Below are 13,179 nucleotides of genomic sequence, written 5' to 3' on the forward strand. Positions count from 1 at the left end.
ACACGCGATACAGTTTTGGGCTTTAGTGCTTCAGATGTCCGTGGAAGGCAAAACAAAAATGCTCTCCGAGGCTGGGATTGAATGTTATGTGGTGCCAAAAACATCAGAGGAATGCTAACTTCCCTTCACGAAACATAACATACTCCTTGCATTGTAGAAATAAACCACCTGAAGGATTAGGTTGTTTTTGTTTGTGAAACGATAACAATAACACTAAATTAGAAATCGCTGTCAGCGAGAACGTGTGGATTTTCATTGCTGTGCTGGGTCACAGTCCTTAACAGAGACATTGAAGATACATTACAATGTTTCAATTTTCTCTTTTATTAGTGGTAATCGGCATACATGACACCACTAAGCTACGTGTTATTGTTGTTGCCTCAACAACAATAACATGTGTAGCAATCGACGCACGCTGCAATGATACAATTGCCTTGGCTGAAAAGAGGGCATCGCCTGGTCACATTCCTCACCCTGGTCGACAAATCCGGTCATGGTCTTGATACCACCGGATGTTGCCACTCTTGCGTCGGTCTATGACTCTCTGTCATCTTCTCGTCCTCTACCTTCTCAATCTTTGCCTTCTCTCGCCGTTACTCCTTCTCCTTAATCCACGCTATCGCTCGCTCTCTCTCTTCTCGCCCACTCCCTTCACTGGAACAAACTCCCCCCTCCACATTCAGCAGGTCACATTCGCTCACTAGTTTCCGTTCCGCACTCAAAACTCACGGATTGTTACCCCGAGCTCACCCCACGACCCCTTAATCTCCCCCTCATAACCGCCACCGGTTACTGCGCCCTCTTCATATTCTCATTTGACGGCTATCACTCATTCCCCCATTCATTCATTTAATCCATCATCGAATTCACGCATTTTCACAGATTTGCCCCCTTCGCTTCCTCTCATCTCTATCATCCACCTCATCTCCATTATACATTCATATCTATTCTTGACGATTGTGTGTAAAGCGCCTTGGATAATGCACAATATAAATCATGTTAAGATAAGATCAGCGCATTTTGTTTACAGCAACTGCACTAAAAAAGAAACACTGCAAGTGAAAACAGCGTCATACAACAGCAGTCGGAATTCCTCTTTTTATTGTACGCTTGTGATATAAACATACGATTTGAACGCCAAGTATTTAGTGCCTTCAGACGAGGGTAACAACCAACAGATCGCTCGCATTCGTCCCCCGTGCAGGTTGAACATGTTTCCACTTAAATAGCCAGCGACGGAGATCCCGACAGGATGCCTGTGCTTTCCACCGCACGTGATACAAGGCATTGTGAATACATCGTGTAACGGTAAAATATAAATCTTAAGGCAGCAAAAGAAAAAAAACCCACAGAACTCTGGCATGTTACAGTGTGTTTTCAATCATGTTTCCAGTTTAATAAGCCATTATTTTTTAAAACGTCGTAAGTTGTAATATTGAAGTACAGTTTTTTTTTTTAAATCTCTGAAATGCACACACAACAGTCGATATCTGCATAGAGTAGACCATGGGTCTTTATCGAGAAGGCGTGTTGTTTACTGATTGTACTCGACTAGCGGGGTGAGGAACTTGATCTGAAACTCAACGCTTATCTGCACTGATACTAAAAAGGGGAATATTTGTGACCTGGCAACGCTCTTTATATTTTTAGTTGCCTCAAGTCACGCATTTCAGCAGTGGCTACTGAGGTGTGTTAATGTGGCGCACCAAAAGGGCATTTCAAAGTCCAATTCGTTCCTCAAAAAGAGGTTCTCTACGCCCGTGCTTTTACAAGCGAGTCACCTGGCTTTCTCAGCAGCCGTTCCGACCTTCAAATGGAGGAAAGGTTCGTGTTGACTTGTGTCAATCTTGCGATGTGCAATTAATTTGCCTTCGAATAAAGACTGAACATAGTCAGGTGAGCGTGGGAGGGCACAAGGCATGACGTTTGGGAAACCTGAGTGTAAACAATTCATAGATTAACGACACTTGCATGCAACTGGGTTTGTGTTTCCTCCACAAAGATCCATAGTGTTCATTAAGCAATACACCATAAATACCAAACAATACGTCAATTAAAAAGCATACACATACATATATACACACAAACACACGCTGTTTATAACTTAAGGCAGACATGCAATACTGCGTAAAAGAACGTGCAAATTAAATTAAATGTCTCATCTGTGAAATCTGGCACAAGTCGTTACAAAAACCTTCAGCACGTGTTTTGAAAATACCTCCACTGTGCGGAGAATTTCCCTGCCACCGGTGCAGCCAGGAATTCACACAGAAAATAATACCTGGCCTCAAACCCATCGAGTAAAGAATTGAAATACTTCAGGACGAATGCTGTGCTTGGTGTTGCGTGGTGGTTATACTTGCCATTGGTGTGTTTACAGAGATCCTCGCTAACACTCAAGCATATAACCAATCCTTTCTTCAAATAACTGTTCTATTTTCGAATCCTAAAATATATAGAACGTAAGCTCTATCTTCACAACATGAATGGCATATTTTTTTTTTACTGAAACACTGTCGTACATTTAGTGTTCAAGAGCTTATTCTTCTCAAAGTACCATCAGCCACTTCAATATGTTCTGACATATGCAACCATCGCCCTCTACAGGTAATTTTAAATACTATAAAGTCCACTTAATAGTGTAAAAGGTGAAACTTTATAGAATAGTGTAAAAGGTCATACTTTATAGGCAGCTGACTATTCCACCGAGTTGCACAGAAATACTCAATACATATTAGTGATGTACATTTCACACGTGGCCTTCTGTACAAAAGGATTTGTAATATCGTAGATTCAGTGGAAATCTCTGTTCAACGGCAGTACACAAAACTAGGACCAGTCGGCAACAACTGTAGTGTTTAGAACGGCGGTACTGACTGCTAATACATAAGCTGATTTTGTATAAATGTGCATTCATTGATATTACAATTAATTAAATGTGCAAAAATAATACTTTCAATACTAGGAGGTAATTTTCATTAAACTGTCCCCATCAACTAGGCATATAAAGAAATGTTAGGCGAGTCATGGCCTCACGATTTCCACAACGCACACAAAAGTCAGGATAAAAAATAATGTAAATCCAATGTAGTAAAATGATGATGTAAAGGAGCGGTAGAGTGGTGTTGCAGTGGTTCGTGCATTGCACTACGAACCCCGCGACCAAAATTGGAATCCTGGTTATTGCAAATATTTATTGATGAGCAATATTTGAACCGGTCATGGGCCACCCTTTTACAAACCCAAACTATGGTCAAACAATTCCCATGACCCACATGGCTTGGGGAGGCATTAATCCAACAGCATACTGACGATGGGTTGCAAATTATTGCTTATGTGAAGGATGTGATTTCATGGTTAAGTTAAGATTTAAAAAATCAGCCCTATAGTACCTACTTTTGGGGATCAATAATTATTAAAATATGAAAAAACTTGCGTGATTGTAATCACTTCAGAAGTTTGCTTTAAAGTACTATGATCCAACATATGACCAGATTTCCATTACAAGTGGCTATGGATTATACCTTTAGCAACCATAAACACCAACTAATCCTCGCCAGGACATAAACTCACTTGAAACAGCGACAATCCATGAGGCTGGATGTACTTGGAAAGAGCCACATATAGAGACACGGGCCAAATAAGAGGCATGGACATCTTGGGACAACCAAATAAAATGGACTATCCATTATTAAAACAATAACAATCGTGCACAAAATTTTCCAAATACATTTGAGCAGTATAAAAGTTGGTGCAGCCCTGCAATTTCTGGCTCTCGCCACTACTGGCGCAAGGGTCTACACTAGAATGAGAAGGACAGCACCCCCCTCAAGAGGGCATCTTCGCCGACTCCTCCACACTGGCCGCCAGAATGAACCTGCTGATCCAAGTGGACAGAGGCGGGGACATTGAATACAACTGGGCCATTGTTTCAACTGACTTGCTGGGAGACCCAAAATTTGATCAGCAATCTCTGGATTCCAAGTCCAGTGTGCTCACCATTACATCATGGCAGCATCCCGGAACGGTAAAGGAGATGCGTATGGTGATGGGCCACATGGCATGAGTTCTTGTCTCAGTCCAGTTAATCCATGTATGGCCATAGATGTCTATACTATACATATATCTCACGTAATGGCCCTTATATTAAGGGATCCATCCCTCGTGGGTACAAGCCGAGTCTCTGATGAAAGGAGGCGTACGCAAGTACACACAGACGCACGCACGCACGCACGCCGGTACTGTTGCAGAGCAAACGCTTTAGCGCGCGAGCCCGCAGGGGGTGTTGGTCACGAGGCAGCCGGTGTTCTCCGAGGTGACGCGCACGCGGAAGAGCAGCCCGTCGGCGCACACGCACAGCTTGTAGCGCTCGGCCTCCGCACCGCGCAGCAGCGCGCCCACGTCGGAACTGGTGCGCGGCAAACGCGCGGGGTTCAGGGTCACGCCGCCATCCAGCACAAGCGATTCCGTCTGCCGGGCCAAAGCGTGGGTGGGTCGGGACGAAGGTTGGAGCCAACGAGACGGAGGCCATGGCACGGGAGAGAGGAAGGGGCAGATGTAGCAATGACGGCAGATAAAAGCAAGCAGTAATATTTCAATCAAGAGAGTCGGGACAACAGCTGGAAATACAGGCAATCAGTGGAGGGACAAAAAGCGACGAAGATGATGACTCTTAAATCTACTCAATGAGTGTCATGACTCGTTTTTAGGAGGGCCATGCCAAGTGTTCATAGTGGCGGGTCAATGTATAATCCCAACAGACTCATTTACAGGTAATTTTAAAAAATGCAGATCTTAACGCCAGCAATGGCCTTCCATTGTCAAGCAGACGGCGTATATTTTTTGCGGTTAATACACACCTCAGTGATAATCAGGGAACCCCCACTGGATTAAAACTGTGAAACTCTCCAAAAAGTAACATCTGCTACCGCCGGGTCTTGTTAACCACCCTCAACGCTCTGCACAAATCCAATATAGAATTAATGCCACATTAACGTCTCTAAATATAATACTGTTCCCTATCCAAACAAAGCGTCAAAGACAATATTTCACTGCAGCACATATACGTTTAGACAGCTATTGCAGGCAGCCAAAAACAATTTTGGGAAATTCCTCACTTGTGTGTGTTTGGGGTGTAAAAAAAGCAACACTGGTCTCACCGGCTGCAGATGAATGTCTCCCTTCACGTGGATCGCTAAACGCACGCCATTAATGTAAACACCTTCATTGCCACGGACTATTGCCTGCTGCGACTTCAGCACCAGGTCCGAAGTGTGGTTGCTTGTCACCTGGATGTGGCAGTGGTCACAGCATGTTGTATTTTTTTTAAACATCTGTATTTCATTTTGAAGATGTTTTATTGATTTAAAAAGGCAATTCATCTCAAAAAATGTTTTTTGTTAAAATGTTTAAAAAAATTTGGGTTCTTGTCCAATGGAACACCCAAAAATGTGTGATTGTGTAGAATGTAGTTAAAATGTGTGTTTTAATAATATATTGGGATAATCGTAACATAACCAGGCATGAAGCAAAGCATTACTGTAATTTATTTTTACAGGTACCATATGTGCATAAAATCACGTTTGAGAATGCATTCTCTTCAATTCGTATACTTTTCTCCATCACTGGTTCCCATTAACCCCAAGACATGGGAATATAACTGAAACACAATGGGGGAAAATTTCCTGTTTAATAACTTCCAACTGTGAATCATGACAATTTAGCAAATTGCAAAGGGAGTAATTTATATGCCTCCAAATAAAAAAAATACTTACATCCCTTTGTCAATCCACTGCTAGATGAATGCCTCCCCATGCCGTGTTATCAATATCTCAATCGATTGAAGAATTTTCTGTATTTACGATTACCATGGGAATCAAATCCTGACACATTTTCACCAATACATTTCTCAGCCAATAATGATGATGACAATGATGCGATATGCAACTCAGCCAACATACCCGCTCAGTGGAGGCACGCTGCACGTGCAGAATCTTGACGCCCTTGGGCAGGTGGAACTCGTGCTTGTTGTAGTCCGTGCTGAAGTAAGTCTTCTTGGTGCGTGGATCGGTCACCTCCAGGCCCAACTTGCTGACAACCGATGTCTTGTCTGCGTCCACCGTCACGCTGCTTTGCTTTCTCTGCATGATAACCTGCAAGTGCAAACGTGTAGTTTCGTGCTTAATTACCTTCCAGAAGTTTAACAGTTACCTGCAGACCAAGATGATGTCCTTGTTTTAGCTGTGAAAGTTGGAGTAACGCTGGGTAGCTTATTTGTATCTACCAGTGCACTAAGAGCAGGATTAGAGGATTGTCTCTGAGGTGCTGTAGAAGTGAAATAAATGAGTAAATTATCAGTGCTATTTTACAGTGAATAGAAAAGTAATGCATTGTCAATATTGAGCAATGGCTTACAAAACAAGAACAGTGAATTGTTACACCTGTGAACGACTGGATTATAATTTAAAGATTTAACAGGATTGTCAATGTGATCAACGAGTAAAGATACGCACATTTCTAAATCCTTGATAAGTAAAATTCAATTTAAAGGAGTCTCTTTCTGGAAAAGTAAAAGGACATCAGCAATTTAAAACTATAATTCAGAGCTTAATATCCAGTACTTAGATAGTTGTTACCAGTGGTTTATACATGCGATACACTCATGTTTACAAGTAAATTCACTCCTGATACACAATTAGTGAGAGAGAAAAACCCAGAATGGAAGATGGATTTACAACGTCCACAATGCAAACCACAACTCTCACCGGCTTGGAGTTCCCAGTGATGACCAGGTCCTCGTTACTGCGGCCACCAACGGCGCTATTGTAGGGGCACACGATGCCCATGTCTGACACCTGCTTGAAGCGCAGCAGGCCAGTGTTGTGAAACTCCATGCTGTCACAGCCCTCAGGGCCCAGCCGAATCACGTTCCAGATGATCAGCGTGGTCTACAACATAATGCCCAGGTGAGGCACGTAGGAAAAACTCGTGTTATCTACAGTGGTAGGTATGCATAAATGTAGATGCTATCTGGGTTACATGTAGGGATGTAAGAATGCATCGATTTATAAATATAAAGTAAGCTCACAATTCATACATTAAATCATATATGTTAAAAACTTGATGAGAATGGAATGTGTTGTATGTTATGCGTTCACAGGACTTCTCTGACCACTGGAGCATGCTACAGGAACTCCTCTACTTACGAACTTTCAGATATCAAGAAACCTGTGCGTATTTCATGTAGATGCTACGTGAAGAACCAGTGACAACTACATCTACAGCACATGAAAAACCAGTGGCATCTACATCTGCAGAACATGAAGAACCAGTGGCATCTACATCTACAGGAGATTATACAACTGTTAAAGCCATTCCCCGTGTTTAGGGTACATTCTAATTCCCTTTGTTTCCTCTCTACTCTCTTGTAAAAACTTACCAAGAGATGTCTGTCCATTTGTTCTCTTCTTCCCTTCATAAATCAACTTCTAACAGGCAATAGCATCGTGAACAGCTGCAACTGGACATATGGACAGGTTTGTTCGTATCTCTGAAAGTTCATAAGTTGAATTTTCGCAAGTAGAGGAATACCTGGATCTTTCATTCGTGAACCAAATCGAACGGCGGGCCATAGCTTGGCCGGCCACTCCAAGGGCCTTCGTGGGACAGAAATGTTGATAAACCCCCCAGATTTTTTGCACAAATGGCGCTCAGTGGTGCAGAACTTACGATGAGGTTTGCGATGGCCAGCAGGAAGAGGAGCACGACCAGGCAGATGGCGAGCGAGCGCTTGCGGCCTCGGAGGCCCGTGCGGTGCAGCCTGCCCTCGTCCACGGGCACGTAGCCAGCGCGGAAGTTGCTGTTGTGCTCCTTGTTCACCTTGCGTCGCTCCACCGCCTTTTCCCGCATCGACAGCCTCCCTCCGCTCCCATCATTCTGGAACAAAAGTAGAGTAATAGCAAAGTTCACCTCAATACAAAAAAAAACATGTGGAAGAGAAGTACTGTATATTAGGGGTTTCATGAATAATGTGACGATTCACTTATTAAAATCAGATTGTGCATGTACGAATCACTTATTTCAGTCATATGTTGTGATAAGTTCATGTAACCTCTGCTACAATGAGAGAAGCTAAATCAACCTACAATCGTAAAAGAATTAGGGATTTGAATCGTGACAATTCATCAGATCACAATGGGTTATTTGCTTATAAACAATTAATCTTAAACCATATTACAACTGGAGATTATACGGTATTTTACAAACAGAATACCTGGATTGTAGAAACATTTTTTTTACGTTTTAAGTTGCGAACCATAATTTTAACTCGTGACCTCACACGTAGGAGTGCCGTTATAACTAAAAGGGAAACGTTACAAACCAGTACCGTATACGTTTATGATGTAAATATAACTCGGTGCAATAACAATGTATGCTTATTCTGCAAAGCTTGGTTTTAAATACACTTTTCAGTAAGGAGCTGCTTGTTGCGATCTTGCTAACCTCTTATTCCATGTGGTCTTTTCCCCACGATGATATCGGATCAGATATTTAAAGTTTGTAGGGTATCAGAATGAGAAAAAAACCTAAACATGGCCCACTTTTCGAAAATCACAAAAATAAAGCAATAAAAGCAATGAAACAGTGAATGTGGAGGGGATGGGAGAACCCCGGAGGAGCAGGGTAGACAATGTGATCACAACCGCGGGGAGAGAGACACCGCAAACCCCAAACATACAGCAGCAGCAGTAGCGTGTGGTGTGGTGGGGATCGAACCCACCAACTCCTTGCACACCAGGCGAGGTAGTTAACATCTCACCACCACCACCTACTTGCTGCACTGCCCCTCCCCCCCGCACATCTGAATTAAACACAACAGAGGGGCGACGGCGTTACAAGACGGGCGCGGACTGTGAGCCGGGGCTATTTGTAGAGGGGCAGTGGCTCCCTCTGCCCCATTAATAGCCTCGGAGCAAGTGGCCACCACCACCACCGAGTGCCTTTTAAGGCGGGCAGCAAGAGAGAGGCAGTCGTTTGCAGTGGCGACACGGAGCCCTGCTGGAAAACGGCACGCTTTTTCGTAATTTAGTTAAGTCGAGATTTGATGATGAGGAACAGGGAGAGAGAGACAGGGAGGGAGAGAGAGGCGAGGGGGAGGAAGAGACGGAGAGAGATTCGCGCGTCCGCTGACAACACCACTCACTTGACCGGACGCCATGTTGAACGTGAAGTATTCTGGGTCCGAGCGCCGGTGCCAGAAGAGAGGTTTAATCCTCCAGTTTAACCCCTCCTAGCCCAACAACACGTGTCCAGTTTAACCCCTCTTAGAGGCCGTCCATAAATGACGTCACGCACCTGGGGGGGGTCAGATTTTTGTGACGATGTGTGACGAGGAGGGGGGGGTGAGAAATGTGACGTCACATCAAAATGCGCAACTTAAAAAAATATAGAATTGTTAAAACACTCCTACAACATCAGAGTGCAGCGCCACATTAAATACGCACTACAATGACAATAGTTTTAGTTTAAATCGTTTTTAAGCATGTTTTAATTTCAAAATTGAAATATGGTTTTGGGGGGGGGAGCAGAGCTTTGTGACGTCATATTTGAGGGGGGGTCTGACTTTTGTGACGCCGTGTGACGAGGGGGTGGGGGGTCAAAAATCTAGATTTGAAGCTTTCGTGACTGCAATGATTCATATTCTTAGGTTTTTTCGGTAAAGTCACGTAGGTAAAAACATTAAAAAGTAAAATAAAATAAAAATAAAAATCACGACGTTTCGGAGGCAACACAAGCTTCCGTCTTCAGGTGGTACCGTCACAGCCACGACAGCTGTATCAAGTAAATGAGAGATTTCAGGAGTTTCAGGAGTTACCACTGCAGTGGTAACTCCTGAAATCTCTCATTTACTTGATACAGCTGTCGTGGCTGTGACGGTACCACCTGAAGACGGAAGCTTGTGTTGCCTCCGAAACGTCGTGATTTTTATTTTATTTTACTTTTTAATGTTTTTACCTACGTGACTTTACCGAAAAAACCTAAGAATATAAGGGTCACAAATCGTCAAAAATCGTTCAGGTCCAAACGGCTTACAGCCGTTTCAATACGAGCAACAAAAGTGTTATATTTGTTTGTGTTTCTCCTTTGTGATGGGACTTTGTAGGATGAACGTTGAGATTTATGAGGGGCACGGGGTGACCAATAAGGTCTGAGTTGGTCTGTAATAAAGCAGGCACTGATAATGGGTTGGCAGGTTTGCGTTTCGTCTCTCATTGTATTTCCATGTATGCCTCTCTCATTGCTTATTTGCGCACTTTTCAGCTTGCGTTAGATGTCCTTCGTTAATTTCCATGTTTCGGAACTACGAGTCATAGCGGGTAGCAGATATCCTGCGTGTACACATTATGAAGGGGTTAAACATTGGTGTGGTGCCGTTCATGATCAAGTTCAGTTTTCTAACAGCATTCCAACCCCCTATTGTCCGCCCTCATTGAATCATTCAAATCCCATGTCCTCTTTCAACAGCTGTCCTAGCTACCCAGTAAACATGGAACGTCGGGCTCACCGTTGGTAAAACAGTTCCAAGCACATGCTCACGTTGGCCCCAAACGTTGCATGTTTATGGGATATAAACAGTGATGTGTTTTCCAGTCGACTTTCAACAGCTATCTCCAGTTGTTTAGGGAGCTGGTTATACCTCGCCGTTGTTATACAGTATTATTATTTATCCGGAGGCGATCTTTGCAAACCGATATTCAATTGCGATTATAATGCCAAAAACACTATTTTTACAACCATAATTTCATGATCCTCATCATCATGCCCCAGTGACCTGACATAAACATAAATGTATAAAAGGTTTTGGAAGAACAATTGTCAAACTTCAAGAGTATCCTTGCCCGCATCAGTATTGTGGCAATGAGCATGTACATTCACAACCCTAGGCCAGTGGTGGAAATTCCACATTCATTTCGCGTTGTGCCAGTTTTCCATAGGATAACCCTGTAGACCTCTCATTGGACCACAGAGGGATGAAAGGCTGGCCCATGACCTAGAATTTCGAAATGTAGAAGTTGAGTTAAAAAAAAAATGTAACGCATAAATCAGGGTGTTTCACTCATCTGAATATTATATTTGATTCAGCACCAATAGTTTGATAAACAAGTTGACTGGAATGTATCTATAGTAAGTCAAGTTAATTTAACAATGCTAAATTTAAAAAAAAAGTTTAAAAAGCATTTAATTCTTATGTCCTTTAAAAACGATCGACTATCCCAGCATACCACAGATGCACCATTTTTGGAAGTAACTGCTGTGCATCTTGCATTTAAATAGGGCTTGGTTTCAAGTATATTGCACCGTTTCAAGACACATTCCTTCCAAAGAAGACCCCCCACCAATGAAAGAACCACTCATCGCCATTGTGCGACTCAATGGCAGGCAAGCGTCATTGTCCACCACTCCTGCCATGGCCAAATGCAAATTTACAGTTTATGACCGAGGTCTCCAAAGACTCATCTGTCTGGATCAGGATGGCCTCCTTAAGAGCATGGTCAGAACTTCGGTGAAGGGGATTTGGTGATTTACAAGTTATTTTACAAGTGCGAGGTGAGAGAGCAATCAGTGGTGGAACTCATCCATTGGGGGCCCTAAGCAGAAATTGTGTTTTCTGGGCCCTCTTTCAATTTATAAAGCCCAAGTGAGATGGCGAGATATAGACATGATTTATAGCTGGTGTCAGAGACATAAAAGGATATTGCAACTGTTAATGTCATGAGAACGCGCCCTAGCAATTTAATTTAGTCACTGCATAATTTCCCATGAGGGTGGTATGTACTTTTAATATTAACACCTAAGTAATCTCTGTAATACTATCACCATCACAACTAGAAAAAACAAGATAAAGGTACAGCCCTGCAATTTCTTATTCACCCCACTGATAGTGGAAGGCTCTCCACTATAGGGAGCTCTAGAAAGCCCCTTCTAGCAGATGCCCTTCAAGAGTATGATCACATGAACACTGTGAGAATACCCAATTAATTAAATCACTTACCACCAGTGTGGAATTCAAAGCCACATATGCCGTGGTTACGGGAGCACTTGTATTTATAACCGCGTTGCGTACACACGGTTGCGTGTGCAAGAGTCTGACCGGACATGCAATGGAATTCCCAACAACCATCAAGTCTCAACAAAGCCCTCTCAAATAGAAATCTGCGGAAGCTCCCCCCGGGGGTGGCTAATGTGAGCGCACGACCCCATTGATTTGTTTGCCCTCACCCACCGGTGTGCGCATGCGTAGCGTCGTACATCACCATGACACGCTCGCACGTGGATTATGACATCCCAACACACACGCAAACAAATGCACACGCTTGCACACATTATCGGACAAAGACAAAGATCCCCATATAGCCTTAACAGACTGTAGGAATAAGTGCTGTTAGCGAGCACCTATGAAGTGGCAATGTTTACACACCGCACCAAGTACTCATTTGAGGCTGAGTCGACCTAGGGGAGGCCCGAGACCGGTTCAAATAACCGTCACCGGTGTTGGCCGTGAGCAGGAATCGAACCCGTGTCGCCGGGTTCATAGCGCAGCGCGCGATCCGCTACACTACCGCTCCCCACTATCGCACGCACACTTACACGCACACTTACACACACACACGGAGGGCAACACACATACTTAACATAAAGCGCACGCACGACACACAATCTGTTTTAAATCATGTACACACACGTGCACGCACGCTCATAGCGAGCCTCTGTGTTGGCCCCGTTTAGCCTTGGGGCAAGTGCTCTTAGCAAGCACTTACTTACATAGACACACTCGCACGTGCACACAACGTTACATACACATACCAGCACATAGACACAGTTTACATACCCCAAGACACGAAGATCAACACACATGTAGCATGCGATATGATGGGAGAGTTTCCCCAACTGATTTTTTTTTACTCCCTGAAATGTGCTTTCAGTCCTCATTCCCGGTTGGGGGATAACATTTATCCCCGCCTGGATAACAACATTTGAATTGCCAATGGCTGGGTTGAACCTGGTTAGTACGGTACTTGGGAAACTGCTTTGGGGACACCAGGCGCTGTGGGGTTCGTGTTGGCTGCGATGTAGCCAGGAGATGAAAGCACAGCAGCGGTGGATTATGAAATCTTAGCG

The 13,179-nt window shown here is 43.6% G+C and overlaps 1 protein-coding gene across 1 annotated transcript; it reads right to left on the reverse strand.

The window, feature by feature from the left end:
• Window positions 1-1,084: 1,084 nt before the first annotated feature.
• On the reverse strand, window positions 1,085-9,230 carry SGCB (sarcoglycan beta). The gene is made up of 6 exons (XM_078865091.1): window positions 9,203-9,230; window positions 7,729-7,935; window positions 6,765-6,947; window positions 5,961-6,152; window positions 5,160-5,288; window positions 1,085-4,470 (listed from the first exon to the last, which is right to left on the reverse strand). The coding sequence occupies exons 1-6, from the start codon at window positions 9,215-9,217 to the stop codon at window positions 4,261-4,263; spliced, it is 936 nt and encodes a 311-aa protein (XP_078721217.1). The 5' UTR covers window positions 9,218-9,230; the 3' UTR covers window positions 1,085-4,260.
• Between the last annotated feature and the right edge of the window lie 3,949 nt (window positions 9,231-13,179).

This window comes from Lampetra fluviatilis, chromosome 19 (assembly GCF_964198595.1).
Source record: "Lampetra fluviatilis chromosome 19, kcLamFluv1.1, whole genome shotgun sequence".
In the NCBI taxonomy this organism is placed as follows: Eukaryota; Metazoa; Chordata; class Hyperoartia; order Petromyzontiformes; family Petromyzontidae; genus Lampetra; species Lampetra fluviatilis.